The following is a 25709-nucleotide window of genomic DNA, read 5'->3' as shown; positions in this document are numbered from 1 at the left end:
GCAGATCTGCTGTGCCTTTTTCAGTGCCACGCTTTATCAACTGTGATTTCTCCAGCATCTGCAGTCCCCATTGTCTCCTCATATCCTCCACGCCAATCTATATCTCTTTGCTATCCCCATGATCATTTATAGCCCTTGTGACACCAACACATGTTTTCTCTTTACACCTACCAACTTAGCGAGTTTTGAGAAGTTTCATACCTCAGGTTGAGGTTTTGGATGTAGGTTTGGTTGCTGAGCTGCAAGGTTTATTTCCAGATGTTTCATTACTCTACTAGGTAACATCTTCAGTAGGCCTCATGAGAAGCAATGCTGAAAATTCCTGCTTTCTATTTATATTTCTTTGGGTTGGTGATGTCATTTCCTGTGGTGATGTTATTTCCTGTGGTGAAGTCACTTCCTGTTCCTTTTCTCAGGGGCTGGTAGAAGGGGTCTAACTCAATGTGTTTGTTGATAGAGTTCCGGTTGGAATGCCATGCTTCTAGGAGTTCTCGTGCATGTCTTTGTTTGGCTTGTCCTAGGATGGATGTGTTGTCCCAGTCAAAGTGGTGTCCTTCCTCAACCATATGTGAGGATACTAGTGAGAGAGGGTCATGTCTTTTTCTGGCTAGTTGGTGTTCATGTATCCTGGTGGCTAGTTTTCTGCCTGTTTGTCCAATTATAGTGTTTGTTACAGTCCTTACATGATATTTTGTAAATGACATTAGTTTTGCTCATTGTTTGTATAGGTCTTTCAAGTTCATTAACTGCTGTTTTAGTGTGTTGATGGGTTTGTGGGCTACCATGATGCCAAGGGGTCAGAGTAGTCTAGCAGTCATTTCTGAGATATCTTTGATGTGGTGGAGAGTGGCTAGGGTTTCTGGATGTGTTTTGTCTGCTTGTTTGGGTTTGTTGCTGGGAAATCGGCAGACTATGTTCATTGGGTACCCATTCTTTTTGAATTCAGGGTAAAGGTGATTTTCCTCTCATCTGTGTAGATCCTCTGTGCTGCAGTGTGTGTTGGCTCATTAAAATAATGTTCTGATACAGCTTCGTTTGTGGGTGTTGGGATGATTGCTTCTGTCGTTCAGTCTTCGGCCAGTATGTGTTGTTTTCCCGTAGATGCTGGTTTGAATTTCCCCATTGGCTGTTCGCTCTTCTGTGACATTGAGGAATGGCAGTTTTTGTTGTTTTCCTCCTCTTTAGTGAATTTTAGGCCAGCAAGGGTATTATTGACAGGCTTGAAGGTTTAGATTAGATTACGTACAGTGTGGAAACAAGCCCTTCGGCCCAACAGGTCCACACCGACCCTCCAAAGAGCAACCCACACAGACCCATTCCCCTACATTTACCCCTTCACCTAAAACTACGGGCAATTTAGCATGGCCAATTCACCTAACCTGTAAATTTTTGGACTTTGGGAGGAAACCGGAGCACCCGGAGGAAACCCACGCAGACACAGGGAGAATGTGCAAACTCCACACAGACAGTTGCCTGAGGCGGGAATTGAACCCGGGTCTCTGATGCTGTGAAGCAGCAGTGCTAACTACTGCACCGTCCAACTGTGCCACCGTGCCATCCAACTGTGCCACTGTCCTCTAACTTGTTTCATTTAGTGATGACAAAGGTGTCATCCATGTAGCAGACCCAGAGTTTGGGTTGGATGGTTGGCAGAGCTGTTTTCTCAAGTCTCTGCATTACTGCTTCTGCTAAGAACCCTGATATCAGAGATCCCATGGGTGTTCCATTGGTTTGTCTGTAGATTTTGTTGTTGAAGGTGAAGTGGGTGGTAAGGCATAGGTCCACTAGCTTGATGATATTCTCCTTGTTGACAAAGTTAGTGGTGTTTGGTGTATGTGTCTTTGGGTCTTCTAATAATATAGTCAGCATTTCCTTGGCCAGGTTAACGTTGATTGAAATAAACAGGGCTGTTACATCAATGGAGACCATTATTTCATCCTCTTCTATCTTAGTGTCTTTGATGGTCTTCAGGAATTCTTGGGTACAGTGGATGGAGTGGCATGAGCATTCTACTAAGTGTTTTAGTCTTTCGTTTAGCTCCTTGGCCAATCTGTAAGTGGTGTTCCAGGTAGCAAGACTATGGGTCTGAGGGGGGCTCCTGGTTTGTGAATTTTGGGTAATCCATAGAAGCGTGGTGTGTTGGATCTGTCTGGTTTCATTTTTTTGGAAGTCGGTCTTATTTATTTGTCCAGATTTCTGAAGTTTTTTGAGTAGGGCTCTGATTTGGTTCTCTACTTGTGGGGTTGGGTCTATCGTCACTTGTTGGTAAGTGTTGGTATCCCCGTAAGTAGTGTGTTTGCTTTTTCAATGTAGTCTCTTTGATTTAGAATGACTGTCAAGCGTCCTTTGTCTGCATATAGGATAACAATGTTTTTATCTTTTTTTAGTCTTTCCAGTGCTTTCCTTTCTTGGGTATTGAATGTGTATCCTTTCTTTTTTTCTGCTTAATGTTGGTGCGGCTACCTGTCTGATGGTTTGTTGGGTTTCTTCTGTGAGTTGGTTGTCTTTTAGTGTTGATTCTAATGCTGCTAAGAAATCTTTCTTGTCCGCATCCTGGCAGTTGTAATTTAATCCTCTTACTAAGACAGCTTTTCAGTGTCTGTTAAGGGTTGGTCAACAAACACATTGTTGTCAACAAACACATTGAGTTAGACCCCATCTACCACCCCCTGAGAAAAGGAACAGGAAGTGAATTTACCACAGGAAATAACATCACCACAGAAAATTACATTACTAACCCAAAGAAACCCAAACATATAAATAGAAAGCAGGAATTTTCAGCATTGCTTCGCATGAGACCCACTGAAGATGTTACCTAGTAGGGTAATGAAATGTCTGGAAATGAACCTTGCAACTCAGCAAGCAAACCTACATCCAAAACCTACCAACTTGTCCAATATTCACCATGGGCAGAACTCAGGACACTTGCTAAGATTAAAGAAAGTTTCCATTGTCCATTAATTTAATCACTATTTCAAAAGAAATACCTTCATTGAGAATACATCTTACTATGTTTCATTCCTTCTGTAAACAAATACTGGAATTCATGACGACCTCATTCTGTCAAACAAACTGTAAACTGCACCACATTGTAATAAAGAATAGTTGTGAAATCAGTACTAATTCTGTTATGATAACACTCAAACCTATGTCAAGAGCAAGTACTTTTTTGTTAAGCACTGTAGACAGTTTTGTTTCAACTATTTCGAGGGCATGTGTTTTCAATGCCTTGAAAGGTTGACAGATTTTCTTGACAATAGAGTTGACATATCCTTTTGAAATTGCTTCTGCATTTCTTTCGCCCATTCAAGTCTAATTTTAATAACCCCAGAGGGCAGTTGCTTAAAGTACACCTAGTCTCCCCAAGGGTGGCGAGGGAGCTTCCTGAAAAGGCTAATGCACCTTTCCAAGGATACTCAAAAATTCCCTCAACTGGACTGAAGTGTGTAAATTGTGTGTAGGTCAGTCCATGAGTGAAAATCATATCAGGCCTGAGACAGCTGCACCTTCACCTATGAACCATGCCAATAAAAATTGGAATGAGTCCCCATTAATCACCCTTGGCCCAAACCCCGGTTTGAAAAATGCTAAGTGCCATATTCTAGGGCAGGACTTCTGAATGTGGGCCTTCATGAGCATTTTACTAAACATGGAACCCTCTCAATTCAATTCCCAGGTCGGCTGCTTAAAAGGATAACTGGAATCATTTGATTTCAAAAAGAATCACTTTAACTAATGGATAAATGGATAAGACTGATGAATATAGGTTTTGCTGCATAACTGACAACTAATCATAGAATATAAGCATCCAGGAGAGTATAAGCTAAGGAATGGGCCTCTGTGGTTATATAATTTTGTAAGACGTGTACAATATAAATTGTACCTCTAGCAAAATCAAATAACTTTACGTGCATTAAACAAGGGCATTTACCAAATAACCTTCCCGAGAGGAGTTACTGGCCCAGCTATGTAGGTTATAGGTGCAGTTCTCTGCACAATATACTTACTCCCAGTATTGCTCACTCGGACCGTGGTGAGGAATGGAGATTTTAGATCCATTCGGACAAGTTTCATTGTTTGTCTGCAGCCATGTTGTATTAACGATTTCAAAATATCCATCATTCAGAGTGAGATTGCAGAGTGGGTCTAGGTTGCATAAAATTTGGTTTAGAATTACTCTTCACTAAGAACAAAGCAGTCACTTCTAATCAGATAATTAGGACTGGAGCTTCACCCTGACTGAATCAGCCTAATCCCTTTTATTATACTGCATCCCTGATAATGTGTCCAAGATTTTGTCTACAGTTCAGGTAGTCAGATTATACCAACTCTAATCTCATTATTACTGCAAGGAAGTAAGATATTTTGATTGGTTTGTTTTATAATTTTCTGTAAATCATGCATATATTATTAATATTCTTTCTGGGATGTGGTTCTAGCAAGGCCCAAGAGATGTAACAATTGGGACTCTTTATTGATTTGGCTGAGTGACTTGCCTAGCAATACATGCACCTGCCCATGTGAGCAAAGTGAGCAGATTATTAACATTATATGGGACTGTTTGCATGTCAGTACAACCCAATATTTACTCTGGAACTTCAGCCCAGCAAATGTTCTGAGTACTTATGTATTGAAATTCTTTTTAAATCAAATTCAGGCATAAGCACTTAATCTTTTATCATAAATGCACACATCCAAGGACCCTCTCCGAGAGACAAATAAGATGGTTTCTTCATTTCTAAGAGGTTTTGAAGACTAAACTGATCTTTTATTTTAATGCAAAGTGTCAGAAATAAAGACAATTTTTGCAAGACACTGAAAGAATGAGTGACAAAATCATGAGGAGATGGAAAACAGAGAGGAAGAATCTTATACAAACAGGAAATGGATGAGATTCTGGCTGGGAAAAAAACACAGAACCAAGTGGTAAATGTGTGAAACACACAATACATACAGTGTCAAAAATAGGAGACAGATAAAAGATGAAACAAAGAGTCGAAAGCATAAAAAATAAAGTAAAACAACAAGCAGACAGGTATATAAAATAAGACATGCTATTTTAAAGTAAAATGTTATCAGTATGCAACAGATTAGCACTCAAGCTAATTTACTTTCAATAAAGATTTAGACTATCCACAATCCTGAAAGCTCAAACACGCACACACGTAAATCATTATTATCCAAACTTTTCTGTTGTAATATCAAAATGGAGACAGCCAGTGAAAGTAGTGACAATATTTTCTTTCTTAAACTTTTAAACAGAATGAACAATTAACAGTCAGGGTCTACACTCTCCCCCAATAGATGTGAACATTATACCTTTGGGAGTTCTGCTGCATGTTTCATCTGCTCCCCACCAACTGAAGCAGTCTGCCCATGGCAGGGGTGATTGGAAGGAAGCAAACAGGTAGTACAGACTGTAGGCGGTGATGCAGGAGTAAGAAATGGTGGCAAATGTCGATGAAAGCACCATTGTAATCCCCACACCTTAAAATAGAATGAAGGAAGACAAGTTAAATAAAGTATATATTGATGTTAAATAATTCACTTCAGGCAGACTCAGCTGGTTCACTAAGCAAATGTCTTTGTTCGAAATCAATAAAACACGAATCTCTGCAATGCAATTCCTTTTTTGATATTTTCCAATATTCATTATGCAATCTAGGCCCAAACCACACTTTTTAAGCCAGCTAATTAAAAATAAGATGCCACAATGTTCCAGATATAAGAGATTTTTAAAAGTACTGGAAAACATTTGGCCCAGTTCATCGCAGGTTTACAGATCCAGTCATGGAGAGGCTAGAGAAAATCCATAGAATCAATCTCCATCTTTCTTATGATTTCAAATTAAAATTGTAAGAATCAGACTTCTGTCCCTACCACTACTGAAGGGCCACTTTTCAAAGTCAAAAATTATATTCAGTTTCACCAAAATTGTGATAAAATGTCTCTCCCCAAATCTACATTTTTTTGATCCCCAACACAAACTCTATTCCCTCACCACTGTTTCCATCTCAGGTTAATCTCTAAACCTGAACTCGAATTTTTGGTAAATTTGATTTTGTGATTAAAGCTAAGATGCACTCCCATCACTTTTTGCCTGTCCTTCAATTCAAGGATGACGCTGACTTACAGTAATGTGCTTCAGCCCACAGATCTTCATATGAATGAACAAACCAATTTTTAACTGACAGAACTTTGGACACATAGGATAGGAGATCCTACAAGACAGCGGGACCTGCTCTACAGATTTATTTCCCTTCCTTCACTGCAGCAGCTGACTCATTATTAACTCCAATGGACTCAAACCATGATACAGCATTTTTATTCATCATTCATGGGATTTTGGCTTCCCTGGCCAAGCCAGCATTCATTGTGCATTCCTAAATAGTCTGGAGAAAGTGTGGTGAGCTGTCTTCTTAAACCACTGCAATGTCGAGACATGGTGTTGTTAGGGACAGCTCCCAACTAACATGGTACTCCTTTTGTCTCTCCTCATACTCAACTTTGGAAACTTTATGTGCCTTTTCTACTTCAATGTTCTGGTCTCTCTCCCAATGCAGTTCCAACATTCCAAAAGCACAGTAACAAGCCTCCTTCTGAGGATACCGTTCCTAATCCTCCACAGATGAACCACTTTCCTTTTGTACAGGTGTCTCCTATTCCAAACATGGTCTCAATGCCCTAAGACTTTTTAGCCCTCCTGTCATGCTTAAAAACACACATTTCTCCAATTGCTTTGTGTTATGCCAGCCTTTTGATTTCACACAACACTTTCTACCGTCTCCTTTCTCCCAACATTAACCTAATCATCATCTAACCAGGCAGCGTTACTCAAAGACAAATTATACCTGCAATATTCCTGACCTTCTATAACGGCTGATAGTGTGGGCATTGCCATGTGACACCTAGTATAAGTATAAACACTTCAAATCTTAAACCTTGTTTCAGATATCATTTAAAATGTGAATGTCATGTTTTTAAAATCTTGAATACGATTTCTAAAATTGATTTTGGATATCTCCATTTCTCATTAACTGAAGGTTTAACTCATTCCAAGGTTGCTTTTGAAGGGGTTTCTCAACTCCGAGTCAGCTGTCCATATGAACATTCGTCATTCAATAACCTGAACAGTCAACATTATTTACCATTTGATGCAAACAGGAACAAGTTGACAATCATTGCTATATTTTACTTATCAGATCAAATACAAGAATGTCAAATTTCAAACAATCACAACAATTTATAGCACAGAAAGAAAATAATGCTGCTTGGTTGCCAACTCATCTCTGCTTGACCAAGGTGTTGCCATGGAGAAAGCAACAAGGATAAGTAAGGAGCTCTCTGAGTTCCCGGGTAATGAAACTTGAACATATTCCCTCTGTCTGCAGCGAACGAGTCCTATGTAAATATATGTCTCTTTTAACAAGTGAAAGTTAGCCATGTCACAAGAACAACTGATTGTCTTGAATTAATTGTTAGGCCAAACAAGGCAGGGAATACAAGATGAATGGTAGGACCCTGGCAAGTACTGATGATCAGAGGGATTTTATTGTACATGTCCACTAAAGCCTTAAGACATCAGGACAGGTGGATTAACTGGTTACGCTGGCATATGGCAGTCTCGCCTTGATTAGTTGAGGCATAGAGTATAAGATCAGGGAGGTTACGCTGGAACTTACAAAACAGTTATAGGCACAGTTATAGTATTGTGTGCAGTTCTGGAATCCACATTGTTGGAGGGATGTGATAGCATGTGAGAGGGCACAGAGGAGATTTACCAAGATGTTGCCTCAGTTGGAGAGTTTCAGTTATGAAGAGTGATTGGACAGACTAGGGTTGTTTTCCTAAGAACAGAGGAAATTGAGAAGCAATAGGATTGAGATGCATAAAATTATGGAGGCATAGATAGGAAGAAACTTTTCCTTTGATGGAGGGATCATTTATCAGGGGCAGAGATTTAAGAGAAGGGAGATAAAGTATAGAGGAGATGTGAGAGAAAACCTATTTCACTCAGAGGGTGGTAGGTTTCTGGAACTCACTGCCTGTAGGGAGAACGCTTCATAATATTTAAGAAATTTTTAGATGTGCACTTGTGGTGCCAAAATATACAAGGCTATGGACTAAGTCATAGAGTCATAGCGTAGAAAGTGGGATTAGAAATCTTACATTGTGGAAACAGGTCATTCAGCCTATCAAGTCGACGCTAACTCTCCAAAGAGTATTCCCAGACCCACCCCCCTACCCTAATCCTGTAATTCTGCATTCCCCATGGCTAACCCACCTTGCCAGTACATCCCTGAACTCAACAGGGCAATTTAGCATTGCCAATCCATTTAACTGGCATATCTTTGGACTGTGGGAGGACACCAGAGCACTCGGAGGATACCCACGCAGACATGGAGAGAACTCCACACAGTCGCCCGATCGTAGAATCAAACTGGATTCCCTGGCGCTGTGAGGCAGCAGTGCTAACCACTAGAATTAGCATTAACAAGGATTATAGCTGTTTTTGACAAATGCAGACACAATGAGCCAAAGGGCTTTTTTCCTGTGCTGTAGATCCCTATGACTATGAGTCCATCTGTGAGTGCAGTCATTAGCACATTTTGGAGCAGGGCCCCTCCACCTAGCTGCAGAACCTGGGACAACACTGATGATATAGAGGGAGGGAAATGGAAAAGAAACCTTGCAAGGGCACTTTAGAGTCATGGGTAACATTGCACCGTATTTAAATTCTTACATTCACATAAACGCCAATGGATTTGTTTGACTCAGTTTGTTTGAGTCTCTGCCTAGCCCCATATGTGACTGTGCCTCTGTGAGGCTTAAGTTCACATCCATACCGGATGTTCTGTGGATCAATGTTTATGTTGAGAATCTCATGCATCATATGGAACTGAAATGAACAAGGTGTATATACAGCAATGGGATCCAGTGACAGCAATTCCCCTCTTGATCAACATCCCTATTCTTTTACCTATTTATGTGTACAAAAGTGTTGGGTGTTGCATGAAGTGATCAATATTATTGAAAGCAAGGAGTTGTACATAACATAGGGAGCCGATGCATTACGATGACCACGATTTAGGTAACCATGTACAATGCATCGGTCTTTATGTAATGTTCTTGGCCTCTAAAGGGCCTTGCATTGGTGGGTCTTGCATTCCCCTCCCTCAAAGATTGAGACACCTAACTAGTCCAATGACTATTAACTCTGCGCCATTTAGCTTAGCTCAAATGGTTTGTACTCACTAGCATGATATTGAATATACTCCCCAACTTAACACAACAGGGATTGCCAATGAGAGATGGCCAATAAATATTTACTTTGCCAGCAAGATTCGAAGAGCCTGTACTGTTCTAGTCAGAGAGCTTTTCCCAAGGTGGAAATGGCTATCACAAGGGGGCATAACTTTAAGGTGTTTGGAGGAAGGTTCAGGGGAGATGTCCGAGGTTGGTTCTTTACACAGAGCAGTGAGTGCATGAAATGCACTGTCAGTGGTGGTAGTAGAGTCAGATACATTAGGAACATTTTGGATAGGCACATGGATTATAGTAAATTGAAGGAGATGCAGGTTAGTTTGATCCTAAGAGTCAGATAAAAGGTCGGCACAACATCAAGGGCTGAAAGGCCTGCACTGTGCTCTACTATGCTGTACTGTTCTATGTTCCATGTATTCATAGTCAACCAAGAGAAATTTGTTAAAATCAATGGAAAGTATTTATCCATCTCCAGCAATTCCATTCAATGGCTGATGAGTCACCAGTTGCATCAAAATCAAATGAGTAAAACAAAAACAAGTCTCTTAATTAGCAACTCCTTTGGAAAAATTATAAAACCATGCTCACAATAAAATGGAATACTTAGCATTCTCCTGACATCTGGCCAAAACTATAAGAAAATAAAACAATTCACTCGTTGCTTCTATCTCATCATTAGACTTTTTAAAGTCTACTATCAATCAGATTGCATGTAACTTTAATTATTAGTTATTGCATACCATTTATTATCATAAATAACATTTGTTCAACAGATAGTAACCTTGCAATATTGGCACAGCTTTCCACACTGCAGTGGGTCCGAGGCTGGCAAACTGCCCAAAGGAAGTTTCCAAGAAAAACATTGGTATCCCAGCGAGTGTCAGCATGAGAATGTAGGGAATCAGAAATGCACCTGGAAAATATGGGAAAGAAAATGATATTCAATTGTACAAGTGTTGGAATGATCAGGTTTATATATGCAGTCTTTTGATTGCTTGTTACAATAATTAAAATAATCCTATTTTATTCAAGATACACATTCAGTCTGAAAACTGGATTGCAGTGTGACTAGCATCAAAAAACTCATAACTAGATGAAGCAGTTGAGCTAAAAAACACAGGTAACAATCATGTGTAAGAAAAATTGACAAACAATTTCAGCAGGTAATGGGAAATGGTGAATGTGTATTTAAATTAAGGTAATGTTAAAATAAAATTATATTAAAATTATGAACGATTACACCACTCATACATTAAATGCACTGAAATAAATTTAAATGTCATCATTTAAGTGCTTTATTGAACACCCAAACAATGTAAGAAATATGGCTACAGCAACAACTTTTTGCCCTGCATCTTGTTTGAAGAATTTAACTAACTAATTCATACTGACACAACAACTAAATGGTGTTGGTGAGTTTTGAGAAGATTTGTAGCTAGGTTAAGGCTCTGGATGTAGGTTTGTCCGCTGAGCTGGAAGGTTTGTTTTTAGATGTTTCGTCACCACAAAAGTGAGCCTTCTGATGAAGCCCTGGTGGTGTAGCCCGCTTTCTATTTATATGTTTGGGTTTCCTTGGGTTGGTGTTGTCATTTCCTGTAGGGACGTCATTTCCTGTGGGGACGTCTTTCATGTTCTTTTTCTCATGGGGTGGTAAATGGGACCCAAGTCAATGTGTTTGTTGATAGAGTTCTGGTTGGAATGCCATGCTTCTAGGAATTCTCATGAATGTCGCTGTTTGGCTGGTCGCAGAGACATGCACAAGAATTCCTAGAAGCATGGCATTCCAACCAAATCTCCAACCAAATTCCAACCAATCAGGTCAAGATTGGAACAGGTCACTTGATCTTCATTCATCTGAAATTCAAGACACAGCTCTGATGTGAACCATCTTATAACCATCATAATGATTATTCTTTTCTGTTGTGTCTTTTCTTTTGGTCTTTCTTAATCCAATCCTTTTTATGTCTTGATTTCTTCTGTACCTATTTTGGTTTTGACTCCACCTATTTACATGAATATTCCCTTTCTATGTTACCCAGTTTATTTCACAAACCTTCACTTTGATGATGAAGGAGATACCCCATTCCTTCCCTTGTTCATTCAGATCCCACATTCCTGTTCTACTTAATTACCAACTCAGTTTCAACCTGTAGGATAAGTTAACCCAATTGTGGATACTGTTAAGTCATTTTCTACACAGGAAATACTAACACACAGGATAGATACTTTTGATCAACCTGTTCAGGTATGTCATTGTACATGACACATGTAGAACATAGAACATAGAACATAGAACAATACAGCACAGAACAGGCCCTTCGGCCCACGATGTTGTGCCGAACTTCTATCCTAGATTAAGCACCCATCCATGTACCTATCCAAATGCCGCTTAAAGGTCGCCAATGATTCTGACTCTACCATTTCCACGGGCAGCGCATTCCATGCCCCCACCACTCTTGGGGTAAAGAACCCACCCCTGACATCTCCCCTATACCTTCCACCCTTCACCTTAAATTTATGTCCCCTTGTAACACTCTGTTGTACCCGGGGAAAAAGTTTCTGACTGTCTACTCTATCTATTCCTCTGATCATCTTGTAAACCTCTATCAAGTCACCCCTCATCCTTCGTCGTTCCAACGAGAAAAGGCCGAGAACTCTCAACCTATCCTCGTACGACCTATTCTCCATTCCAGGCAACACCCTGGTAAATCTTCTCTGCACCCTCTCCAAAGCTTCCACATCTTTCCTAAAGTGAGGCGACCAGAACTGCACACAGTACTCCAAATGTGACCTAACCAAAGTCCTGTACAGCTGCAACATCACTTCACGACTCTTGAATTCAATCCCTCTGCTAATGAACGATAATACACCATAGGCCTTCTTACAAACTCTATCCACCTGAGTGGCAACTTTCAAAGATCTATGTACATATACCCCAAGATCCCTCTGTTCCTCCACCTGACTAAGAACCCTACCATTAACCCTGTATTCCACATTCTTATTTGTTCTTCCAAAATGGACAACCTCACACTTGGCAGGGTTGAACTCCATCTGCCACTCCTCAGTCCCTTTGCAAACGACAAATGCCCTCCTCACTGTCCACAACTCCACCTATCTTCGTATCATCTGCAAATTTACTGACCCACCCTTCGACTCCCTCATCCAAGTCATTAATAAAAATTACAAACAGCAGAGGACCCAGAACTGATCCCTGCGGAACTCCACTTGTAACTGGGCTCCAGGCTGAATATTTACCATCTACCACCACTCTCTGACTTCGACCAGTTAGCCAGTTTTCTATCCAATTGGCCAAATTTCCCTCTATCCCATGCCTCCTGACTTTCCGCATAAGCCTACCATGGGGAACCTTATCAAATGCCTTACTAAAATCCATGTACACTACATCCACTGCTCTGCCCTCATCCACATGCTTGGTCACCTCCTCGAAGAATTCAATAAGACTTGTAAGGCAAGACCTACCCTTCACAAATCTGTGCTGGCTGTCCCTAATCAAGCAGTGTCTTTCCAGATACTCATAAATCCTATCCCTCAGTACCCTTCCCATTACTTTGCCTACCACAGAAGTAAGACTAACTGGCCTGTAATTCCCGGGGTTATCCTTATTCCCTTTTTTGAACAGGGGCACAACATTCGCTACTCTCCAGTCCCCTGGTACCACCCCCGTTGACAGTGAAGACGAGAAGATCATTGCCAACGGTACTGCAATTTCCTCTCTTGCTTCCCACATAATCCTAGAATATATCCCGTCAGGCCCGGGGGACTTGTCTATCCTCAAGTTGTTCAAAATGTCCAACACATCTTCCTTCCTAACAAGTATCTCTTCTCGCTTACCAGTCCGTTTCACACTCTCCTCTTCAACAATACGGTCCCTCTCGTTCGTAAATACTGAAGAGAAGTACTTGTTCAAGACCTCTCCTATCTCTTCCGACTCAATACAAAATCTCCCACTACTGTCCTTGATCGGACCTACCCTCGTGCTCATCATTCTCAGGTTTCTCACATACGCATAAAATGCCTTGGGGTTATCCTTGATCCTATCCGCCAAGGATTTTTCATGCCCTCTCTTAGCTCTCCTAATCCCTTTCTTCAGGTCCCTTCTGGCTATCCTGTATCCCTCCACTGCTCTGTCTGAACCCTGTTTCCTCAACCTTATGTAAGCCTCCTTCTTCCTCTTTACTAGACATTCAACCTCCCTCGTCAACCAAGGCTCCCTCACACGACCATTTCTTTCCTGCCTGATAGGTACATACATATCAAGGACACGTCGTATCTGCTCCTTGAAAAAGTTCCACATTTCCACCACATCCTTCCCTGACAGCCTATGCTCCCAACTTATGCTCCTCAAATCCTGTCTTACAGCATCGTAATTTCCCTTCCCCCAATTGTAAAATCTACCTTGTTGTGCACACCTATCTCTTTCCATAACCAAGGTGAAAGTCACAGAATTGTGGTCACCATCACCAAAATGTTCACCCACTAACAAGCCCATCACTTGTCCCGGTTCATTACCGAGTACCAAATCCAATATGGCCTCCCCTCTGGTTGGACAATCTACATACTGAGTTAGAAAGGCCTCCTGGACACACTGCACAAACACCGCCCCATCCAATCTACTTGATGTAAAGAACTTCCAATCAATGTCTAGAGAAAGGTACGGCTTTAAGGTATGGACATTACTACTTTACAAGAGCCTTCCAGATTCCTTCCCACAGCACAATTTGGCCCAAATATTCTCTCCAACATGATTGTGGGAATGGTCAAGAAGAAAAGAATGGTATGTATTTAACAGTTACACTAACTAGCACACAAATGGTGACCTATAATTACCTCGATCTGTCTAGGTAATATTTACCAGGTTTATTTCTGAAGTAAATAACAAGTTTTCTTTTGATTTTCTGGCTATTCCATTTATCAGGTTAAAATTTGAACTGATATCCTGCCTGCTCTCTCGGAAAGTATGAAAGATCTCATGATACTGATTGAGAAAGAGGTGTTTTCTTGCACATTTTCTGATAATGTCGAGCCCTTCTGTTCCTTGCCCTGTATTTTGGATTTATTTGTAGTACCTCCTCCATTTCTGTAAGCCAGGAAAGGAAATCGACAGACATTGCCCAGGCCCACAGCATAACCAATTATCGAGAGAAGATAGTCAGCCTTCGAGGACCAGTTACCACGCTCCACATTCTCGTCACTTTCACCCACATGTTCAGTGGTGGTAGCCTGGGGAAAGAGAGGAGATGGCCAACTCAGAAATCAGACTTTGTCCGAGTGCAATTGAATATAAAAGTACGGTTTTCACCCACTACAGAAACATTGCATTGCTCCACATTTTTTAAAAATTCTCAGTGCTTTGTGGAGATATTGACCCCAATAGAAAGTCTCTTCAACTCGCAAAAATCAAACTCCTGAAAATCATCAGCACCTCTCAAGAGTTTACATGAATGAATTCCCATATTTTACAAAAAGACTCACCATATCTTCTGGAAGATGTGTTTCATGGTCATTCTTTAAGAATCCAGTTAAAGCCAACTCTCGCTGGTGCATCTTTGGATCTTTGATTTATTCTGCAGTTTCAAGAGGGTTTTGGGTTTAACACAAAGAAGTTTTACTTGGACAGAACTCTGGTTAAAGAATTGCATTCTTAAACAGAGTCCAAGAACAGTACAAAGCTCAATAACTGTTCCACATGTGATCAAAAGAGAGCACAGCTCAAGTTTCATGCATCAACGTTACATCGAAGGTGAAAGAATAGGTGAAACCATTGAACCTAAACTTTCTGTTGGCTAGCTTGCATGCCAGTTTCAGAATACTCAGCATTAAAGTGCAATTATTCTACAGCAAGAACAACAATAACTGGTTTGACACCAAGTGAATCTTTCAATGGGACAGCATCGAGTGGAATTCCACCAAACATGGACTTGGGTGAAGCAATACTCGATGTATTTATTAAACTTTGGACTTCAAGCAACTAAATGTTGGAGTTCATTTTAAACTCAGAGTTTGAAATTTTGCTTTGATCCCAATTCTATGAAGATTAACTACTCCAATTGCACTGAGTCTACACATCTTGATTATATTGAGACACTGTGCTGCAATTACACCGAAATCATCTACTTCAGGTTACACTTAGACTGAGACTGTCTGCTCCACTCACACTGAGACTCTTCTGCTCCAGTTACACTGAGACTGTCTGCACCAGTTTAATGGAGACCCTCTGCTCCAGTTACACTTAGACCCTCTGCTCCAGTAACACTGAGACCCTCTGCTCCAGTTACACGGAAACTGTCTGCACCAGTTTAATAGAGACCCACAGCTCCAGTTACACTAAGACACTCAGCTCCAGTAACACTCAGACCCTCTGCTCCAGTTATACTGAAACTGTCTGCACCAGTTTAATAGAGACCCACTGCTCCAGTTACACTGAGACTATTTGCTCAAATTACACTGACACTGTCTGCACCAGTTACACTGAGACCCACCGCTCCAGTTAAACTGAGACCGTCTGCTCTAGTTACACTGAAACCATCTGCTCCAGTTACACTGAGACCTTCTGCTCCAGCTACACTGAGACTGTCTGCTCCAGCTACACTGAGACCTTCTGCTTCAGTTACACTGGGACCCTCTGCTCCAGCTACACTGAGACCCTCTGCTCCAGTTACACTGAGACCTTCTGCTTCAGTTACTCTGGGACCCTCTGCTCCAGTTACACTGAGACCCTCTGCCCAAGTTACACTGAGACTGTCAGTTCCAGTTACACCGAGACCCTTTGCTCCAGTTATACTTAGACCCTCTGCTCTAGTTACACTGAGACACTCAGCTCCAGTTACACTGAGACACTCAGCTCCAGTTACACTGAGGCCGTCGGCTCCAGTTATACTGAGACAATCTACTCCAGTTACACTGAGACTCTCTGCTCCAGTTACACCGAGAAATTCTGCTCCAGTTACACTGAGACCCTCTGCTCCAGTTACACTGAGACCCTCTGCTCTAGTTACACTGAGACACTCAGCTCCAGTTACACTGAGACACTCAGCTCCAGTTACACTGAGGCCGTCGGCTCCAGTTATACTGAGACAATCTACTCCAGTTACACTGAGACTCTCTGCTCCAGTTACACCGAGAAATTCTGCTCCAGTTGCACTGAGACCATCTGCTCCAGTTACACTGAGACCCTCTGCTCCAGTTACACTGAGACACTCAGCTCCAGTTACACTGAGGCCGTTGGCTCCAGTTATACTGAGACAATCTACTCCAGTTACACTGAGACTCTCTGCTCCAGTTACATTGAGATCCTCTACTCCAGTTACACTGAGATCATCGGCTACAGTTACACTGAGACAATCTGCTCCAGTTACACTTAAACACTCTGTTTCAGCTACACTGAGACTCCCTGCTCCACTTACACTGGGACCTCCTGCTCCAGTTACGTGAGACTCTCCAGTCCAGTTTAATAGAGACCCTCTGCTCCAGTTACATTGAGATTGTCAGCTCCAGTTTATTGGAGACTCTCTGTTCCAGTTACACTGAGACTCTCTGCTCTAGTTTATTGGAAACTCTCTGCTCCAGTTACACTCTATCCAGATACACTGAGGCTGTCTGCTCCAGTTACTTTGGGACCCTCTGCTCCAATTACACTGGGACCCTCTGCTCCAGTTACACTGAGACCCTCTTTTCCAGTTACACCGAGACCCTTTGTTCCAGTTACATTGAGACCATCTGCTCCAGTTACACTGAGACCATCTGCTCCAGTTACACTGAGATCTTCTGCTTCAGTTACTCTGGGACCCTCTGCTCCAGTTACACTGAGACTCTCTGATCCAGTTACACTGAGACCATCTGCTCCAGTTACACTGAGACCTTCTGCTTCAGTTACACTGGGACCCTCTGCTCCAGTTACAATGAGACTATCTGCTCCAGTTACACTGAGACTCTCTGATCCAGTTACACTGAGACCCTCTGCTCCTGTTATACTGAGACCGTCTGCTCCAGTTACACTGGGACCGTCTGCTCCAGTTACACTGAGACTCTCTGCTTCAGTTACACTCAGACTGTCTGCTCCACTTTAGCGGAGACTCTCTGCTCCAGTTACACGACCAACATTTCCAACAACTAATTAATTAAGTTAATGTGGGATAATGTAGCCATGTGCTTTACATTTGTCTCTTGGTTGTGTTTAGCCAAACTTCAGGTGAGCATTTACATCATTTGACTAAACTTTCCAATTAGCTAGGAGGAACCAGTTTGGTTATATGTTTAGCTAAAAATAAAATTGCCAGCATAAAAGTGGCTTATTTGACCCATATTCTGGGACAAGGCAAACAGCCTCTGGAGAAGTGAAATAAAGAGCTATATTTGATTTATTTCATCCACACTATACTCCACCTGCCAGACCTTTGCCAACTGATTCAACGTAGAGTTAATTTGTATCTTTATAGTGTCATTTTCACAATGTACTTTCTCAACTCTGTTTTCCCATCTGCAAATCTAGCCATTGTGCATTTGATTTCGTCAACTCACATAAATTACAAAAAGTTGGAAACCAGCATAAAACTCATCAGATTCTGCTAATCTGAATAAGACCCATTTATGTACAGTCTCTATTTTTTGATAGCCAGCTACTCTCCAATCCATGCTCCATTACTCCTCCATCATAGGAACATAAGCAATAGGAGCAGCAGTAAGTTATCTGGACATTAATTTTGCACAACTATTCTCCAAGATCATGCTCATCTCCCCGAGGCCTCAACTCCTTTTCAACACCAGCTACCCATTGGCCTCAACTTTTCAATATTTCCAAAATCTACCACTTTAAGTGCTTAACCCAAGTTATTTGAGTTGCAAGACATTGATGCCAGCATGTTTTAATCGAAGGCCATCCCAACTGAATAGCTCTCTCATTTGCCAGAACGAGTGCCAATGCTCCATAAATTGATAACCATTTCTTTCATACAAATTTTTGAGCAACACATTTACTTTGCCAATCTGATTTGCCTTATGCTAATTTGTACTCAGGTAGTAATTCTGAGATTCTTAGCTTTATGGTAATGCTATTTTAATTCAGCTTTGAGTTGTTCATAATCCCTCAGCAGATCCTCCTTCCCAGTCCTTACTGTGTCATTGGTACCTGCATGGACTGTGCTGCTGGTATTCTTTCTCTCCCTTTACAAGTTCCTCGCCAACCCAGAGGAAATGTCCTTCAATTTGGTATCAGGTAGACAACACAACCTTTAAGACTCTCTGCCTTGGCTGCAGACAGCAGTATTAATTCCCCTAACTATGCTATCCCATATTAGTCTTACATTTCACTTCCCTATCTCCCTGCCCCTCACCCCAACACAGTACTGCAGTTTGCTCATTCTACCTGCATTCTGTGCCGTTGTCCACATGCATAGCAAGAACCTCATAGTGGTTGAACAAGAAGGGTAGAAGGTGACTCCAAAGTTAAATTCTGGATACCCAATACCTGTCTCACCACCACTGCCCTTCTCACGCAGTGATCTCCCAGTCTGCTTCACAGCGACGCTGACCTCCTGCACACTCTTCCCTGCTGCACAGTCTACTTCACTAGTTTTAATTCAAAAATACACTGTATTCATAAAAAAGATCTTTTATACACCTACGTAGAAACAAATGCAGTTCAGTTCTCTACAGTAGCATATCAAGGAAACAAATAAACATTGGAGTTTGACTCTATCCAACCAAACTAAAGGCAATTCTTATGTGAACAAAACTATATTTGCATGTATTTGAGGCACCAGGAAGGTCCAATACATGAACGGACCTCAATTTGATTTCCACAGAAAGACCTCAGACAGGAGCCTTTCCCTCCTTCGCTTTGGCAGCATAAGACCCAAGATGTAGTGGATCCCTCAGCACATAGTCCTGGTCCTTGGACTGTGCCGGTCTGTAACACTTAATCAACGTCAATTCCTTGTTCTGGAAGATTAGCAAGTTTTGGACAGACCAAAGAGCATCCTTCATCAAGTTGATAGTCCTCCAGGTGCAGTTGATGTTTTGTTTTGGTGTATGTCCCGAAGGCCAGACCATACAGCACAACCCTGCCTCACAGAGTTGTTCAGGACAAATCTCAACAAAACTACTGCATCACAGATACTGACTTCTTGCACACCTCTCTCATTCTGCTTCATGGTGATACAGACTTGTTACATACCCCTCTCAGTCTGTTCACAGTGACTCCATGCATTTGCCTTGCAGTAATACACATGAACTCTTACTTTAAATAATAATCTTATATGTGGACATTTGTCAAATTCCTTCTGCAAATCCAAATACAGCATATCAACGGGTGGCACTTTATCCAAAGTACATGTTATTTATTTAAAGATTTCCAATAAATTGGTTACACTCAATTTTTCTTTTGTAAAAGGTGACACTTCTGGATTTCTTTGAGTTTTTCCAAGACCCAGTTTTAACCTCCTTAATGAGCAGTTCCATCTCCTTGTGACAGACATCATGCTAACTGCCTATAGTTTCCTGTTTTTTGCCTCCCTTTATTCTTAAAGAAGTTATATTTAGTACTTTCAGTCTGGGGGATCCTCTGCAGAATCTTATGCACTTTGGAAAATTAGCACTAACTCACCAACTACCACATTACATTCTCTTTTAAGAACATAGGACACAGTCGACCAAGTCTCCAAGACATGTCAGTCATCACCTCTATCAGTTTGCTCAATACTGCTTCCCTATTGATCACAATCTCACTGTGTTTCTGTCTTCCTTCAACTTCCTGATGTAAATGTATTGCCAAGATGCTTTTTGTATCCGATATAATAGACAGAAGCAAACTATCTATTCCTGAAGAAGGGCTCATGCCCGAAACGTCGATTCTCCTGCTCCTTGGATGCTGCCTGACCTGCTTCGCTTTTCCAGCAACACATTTTCAGCTCTGATCTCCAGCATCTGCAGTCCTCACTTTCTCCTAGATTTTAACCTACTGTGAATCCTCTTGCAAGGATGCCTTCCTTGAAGAAGCTCTCTTCCTCCCTCTACAAGGATTTCAATGAGTCCCTCTCTCACTGCACACCCCAGGTCACCTCCTCTCCCCAGAAACTCTTCAGCCACGTTCTCAAACAGACTCGCTACCACAGCCACATCTCCTTCCTCAGCACCTGCCTACGGAACCGACTGATCCCGCACGGTCTCTGGACTATGTTCCGACCAACAAAATTTGGACCCAACCAGGACAACCAGTACCTACAACAAATCCGAAGCCTCCAGCAAAAGATCTCCCTCCGGATCCTCCGCTCCACGCTTGCAGCCATGCGCTGCTATATCTACATTCCCTGCAATTAGCCCTACCCCAGCTCAGGACAACACTCTCACAGACCTGCAAAGGACCTCTACTGTTCTTCATCCACAGAAGAGTCCATACACTAAACAAACAGTTCTTCCTAGACATGTCAGAAATTAAAGACAGTAAGTACCAAAAACTTTCATGTACTTACCCCCACACTCTAGGTTCCTCAACTGTTCCAGAATCTTCCATCGGCCTCCGAAATCACCTAGGCGCCATTAACCACGCGCCCGCGGCAGCCTCCATGATCGCCAGGAAGACCATCGCCAACAGATTCGCAGCCTCCGCGGGGTTCACGGCTATCGGGAACAAAACCGTTTCTGCCGTCACCACAGCCACTTCCGCCCCCTGGGTTGCCGTCGCCGCAGCCACTTCCGCCCCCAGCGACATCACTCACCTGCACAGCGACCACACTGCATGCGTCTCCGCCCCAACGCCAATCTCCGTCCGCACGCCTAACCCCGCCCCCACGCCGATCTCCGTCTGCACGCCTAACCCCGCCCCCACGCCAATCTCCGTCCACATGCCTAACCCCACCCCTACGCCAATCTCCGTTCGCACGCCTAACCCCACCCCCACGCCGATCTCCGTCCCAAGCTGAACCCCACCCCGCCCTGATCTCTGTCCCCGCCCCGATCCCTGCCCCCACACCTAACCCCGCCCCTACTCCCAGGTCCAGCTCCACACCAGGTCCTAGCTCCCAACCCTGCCGTGTTTTCACCATTCCTCCAGAACTACCCCTCTCTGAAGATGAAAGATCAGTCCTTGGCAGAGGCCTCACCTTCATTCCTCTACGGTCTCGGATTAATGAGTTCAACACGCGGCGAGACATCGAACAATTCTTCCGCCGCCTTCGTCTCTGCGCCTACTTCTTCAACCAAGACTCTCGCCCACCCTCTGACGACCCCTTCTCCCGCCTTCAACACAACCCATCCACCTGGATCCCATGCTGGCCTCTTACCTGCCCTCGATCTCTTCATAGCCAACTGCCGCCGCCACATTAACCGCCTCAACCTCTCCACCCCTCTCACCCACTCCAACCTCTCACCCTCAGAACGTGCAGCCCTCCACTCCCTCCGTTCCAACCCCAACCTCACTATCAAACTGGCAGACAAGGGAGGCGTGGTAGTAGTTTGGCGCACCGACCTTTACACCGCTGAGGCTAAACGCCAGCTCGCAGACACCTCCTCCTACTGCCCCCTTGACCATGACCCCACCTCCCACCACCAAACCATCATCTCCCAGACCATCCATAACCTCATCACCTCAGGGGATCTCCCATCCACCGCCTCCAACCTCATAGTCCCACAACCCCGCACTGCCCGTTTCTACCTCCTGCCCAAAATCCACAAACCTGCCTCGGCTGACCCACTGTCTCAGCCTGCTCCTGCCCCACCGAACTCATCTCTGCATACCTCGACATGGTCCTGTCCCCCTTAGTCCAAGAACTCCCCACCTACATTCGGGACACCACCCACGCCCTCCACCTCCTCCACGATTTTCGCTTCCCCGGTCCCCAACGCCTTATCTTCACCATGGACATCCAGTCCTTGTACACCTCCATCCCCCATCACAAATGACTCAAAGCCCTCTGCTTCTTCCTTTCCCGCCATACCAATCAGTACCATTCCTGAAGAAGGGCTCATGCCCGAAACGTCGATTCTCCTGCTCCTTGGATGCTGCCTGACCTGCTGCGCTTTTCCAACAACACATTTTCAGCTCTGATCTCCAGCATCTGCAGTCCTCACTTTCTCCTATCTATTCATTAGACCTGCCATCTATATTTTATTTATTAACTCCCCATTCTCACCTTCTTGAGGTTCAACACTTACTTAATCTTTTCCATTGTAGATAAACATAGAAATTCTTGCTATCTGGTTTTACATTTCTAGCCTCCTCTCATGTCCTAATTTATTTCACCTGAATAATCTTTTAATCATTCTCAGCCTTTCTTTGGATACAGATTCAGCCATTTATTTTTCCACAGACTTATATACTTTTTCCTTAATTTTGATGATTTCCTTAATCTCCTTCTTTAGTTAATTACATTATGAATACTCTTTTTCCCCATGTTCTGAAATATGCCTTTAAAATATCTTCCCTCTGCTTCTTCACTGATGTAACCCCTATCCCAATAACCCAGTTCACTTCAGTTAAGTCAGTTTTCAATTGCATATCGTTACCTTTCTTTACTTAACTTTGAAATACTGTTTCCAGGCTGACTATTCTCCCTTACAAACCTTTTGTAAAATTAAACCATACTGTGGTTGTTGTACCTAGAGATGCCATCTCTTTGTGGCCAGTATTCCATCCTGTTACATTACATAATATTAAATCTTTACAAATCTCTGCTCTCTGGTTGGTTCCAAAATGTAAAGAGCTGAGAAACTATTTTGAAAGCATATGACTGTTTATTAAATATATTATTACCAGTCAGGCTGTATCACTTTAAATGAAGACAAAAACCTTCATTACTGTCATTGTGTTATCACAAACACACTCCATTTAATTTCTTGTCTGCTCCTTTCTGTAACATTGGCCAATATTTAGCTTTTGTAGGCCACTTTCATTATTGATTTATTTCCCTAATATTTCTCATCTGCACCCAAACAGAGTCTACATCCTGATCAAACATCATTTTTAACAGTTACATATTTGATTAGGAGCACTACGACATATGATAAGCAACATTCTCATCAGTCATGTCCAGACAATGACCATCTCCAACAACAAATAATCCAATCACCATCTTTGAGAATCAATAAAAACACCATTGTTAAATTCAACATCCTAGGGAGGTGATCATTGACCAGAAATTGAACTGAACCAGCCATATACATGCTGTGGTAATGTCTCACAGATTTGTTTCAATCTCCCAAGACAACATTTGCACTTTCCCAGGGAAACAGAATTCCAACATAGAGCTGAGTTCCATAAGGTGCATGGTGCTGTCAATTCCACACACATTGCACTGAGACGGAATTCATGAACAGGAAGGGGTTCCATTTCATTCATATTCAGGTGATTTGTGATCATACATCCTAGAAGTGTGTGCCCACTGCAGTAGCAGCTGTCATGATTCCTACATCCTGGAGCACTCTCATGTACCCAGTATGTTTGAGGGTTCAGGATCTGAGTAAGGCTGGTTACTGAGGCACAAAGACTACTCCATTGTGACCATGGCTTATGGCACCATTGCACAAGGGCCTGTTTGGTGCAAAGCACAGATGTACTACCACCCATGTCTTAACACATGCCATGTTCGAGAAGAATATGGGTCTCTTGAAGTCGTGGTTCTGTTCTGCGATGACTGGACTGGGATGACCTTCAACTATATTCTGGACAGAGTGCTATACATCATCCTGGTGTGCTGTACCCTGCACAATTCAAGCAGGTAGCCATCTGAGGTGCTGGAAGCAGGGGAACTAGGGGAATAGGAGCTCTGTTCCAAAGAGGAGGATAAGGACATTGTGGTGGAAGAAGCCAATGTTATCCTTAAAAGAGCCAGATGCAAACAGACCAGATAGAACCTCACTGACACCAGGTTCCAATCAGAGAAAGAGAGTTGGGTGCAGCCACAACAGTTGACTGTAACATGTTTTTGGTCATGATGCTGAATTCTGGTTGGCATTGTGAGGGTGGCATTCAGCTTCTAATAGCTTCATTTCTGTTCTTTTGCCCTTTCTGTAATGAAAAGCTCATTTTTACATTTTAATTTATCTGTTTGCTTGCCTGAATGGATATTCCCTCACTGGACAGTGACAAGCTATGGATCTCCAGTGGGCACTGGAGACAGGATGGCTCCACTTCAAGGGTGTTTAGATAGGATGTACCTTGGGACAGGGAAGCTGTGTGGCCTGGTGGTTAAACAGAAAATATGCTGAGAGAATGGGGTTGCATATTAGGACTAGAATTATAATAGAGTTAGCTTTATTGTCGCAGGTGTAAGGGAACGTCAGACATGCCAGCTACATGTGTTGACCAGTGTGATTCGTTTCTGCTATGAAGTTATTTCTGTGCAGAAAGAAGATAAGGGATGTTCATCACAGGCAGATATTACATGGACTAAAATTGAGTTTCATTTGTATAGACACATGATCATTATTTTTACTTAACCAATTCGCTAATAAATTCCTACACTAATTCTTTCTCATGAAATAGACATTTTTGAATTGAGTAGCTGAAGTTTTCTGGTATTACCCTTTATGATCATGTTTTGTTCAAACCAAAACTAAGAGGTAAAAACAAATGTTTGAAATTAGGTTGATTCCAGTTGGAAACACATCCATAAATTCTTAGAACTGGCAAGCATGAAAGATTAGATAAAATACATTCAATTCATAACATTAAAAAGAAGAGAAAATTATAGCCCATACCAAGACATACATTTTAAAACAGCTTGGGTCCAGTAAAGAACACGTTGGCTTACCTACAAGGATTTTCTCAGGCAAAGATACTTAGGGCCAGAGCAATCCAATTCACATTCTGATGCTTCTGTTGTCCTGCAAGTAGCACACAGACAGACTACTTTGCTCTGTCTTCTATACCAAAGCTTTTCCTTTTGTAAAGCAAATTTGCTAACTCTTTCCTGTCTGTATTCAAGTATTTTCTGATGTTTGATGTTTATTTAATTGCTTACATTTAAAGAGGTTTAAGTGAAAAACAATTTTGAGAGAAAATGACTGAAAAGAGATAACTTCGAACAGCTGTAAGGAGGCTTGTTAGTATTTAGTGTATACATGCAGAAAATAAAGTCTTTAATAACTTGTCATCTGGTTCTTAACATTGAAAGCAGAAACTTGTCTAAAGTGTTAATGCATCTATGTGACTGTGTAATTCCTTTGTTTGAAACAGTATTAATAACAGCATATATAATTGCTTAAAGTTAATATTGCCCTTTTAAACTTTACTCTGAAATCCTGAGATATTTGGCAGAAACCAAACTGAAATTATTCAAAATACTCTTGCTGCTGAGGCTTTTACTAAATTTGGGATAAACATAAATTGAAAATTAAACTGGGAGTTTTCCATTTAACTAACTTATTAACTGGTAAAACTAGAAGTTCCTCTGTTGGTCACAATAAAATCTTTAGTTATAATATTAAGATTT

At 42.1% G+C, this 25709-nt stretch overlaps 1 protein-coding gene across 1 annotated transcript in view; it reads right to left on the bottom strand.

Annotated features, from left to right (window-relative positions):
• The window catches only part of LOC140495736 (sodium- and chloride-dependent neutral and basic amino acid transporter B(0+)-like), a 47203-nt gene extending 22115 nt beyond the window's left edge, over positions 1-25088 (bottom strand). The window contains exons 1-6 of the mRNA XM_072594788.1: positions 25029-25088; positions 14758-14849; positions 14352-14505; positions 10046-10177; positions 5320-5487; positions 4008-4146 (exon numbers count right to left, since the gene is read on the bottom strand). Coding sequence (XP_072450889.1) covers positions 4008-4146; positions 5320-5487; positions 10046-10177; positions 14352-14505; positions 14758-14829 — 665 coding nt within the window. The 5' untranslated portion in view covers positions 14830-14849; positions 25029-25088. The remainder of the gene's footprint in view (positions 1-4007; positions 4147-5319; positions 5488-10045; positions 10178-14351; positions 14506-14757; positions 14850-25028) is intronic.
• Between the last annotated feature and the right edge of the window lie 621 nt (positions 25089-25709).

This window comes from Chiloscyllium punctatum, chromosome 25, assembly GCF_047496795.1.
Source record: "Chiloscyllium punctatum isolate Juve2018m chromosome 25, sChiPun1.3, whole genome shotgun sequence".
NCBI classification, from domain to species: Eukaryota; Metazoa; Chordata; class Chondrichthyes; order Orectolobiformes; family Hemiscylliidae; genus Chiloscyllium; species Chiloscyllium punctatum.
This window is presented reverse-complemented; position numbering and strand designations above follow the sequence as displayed.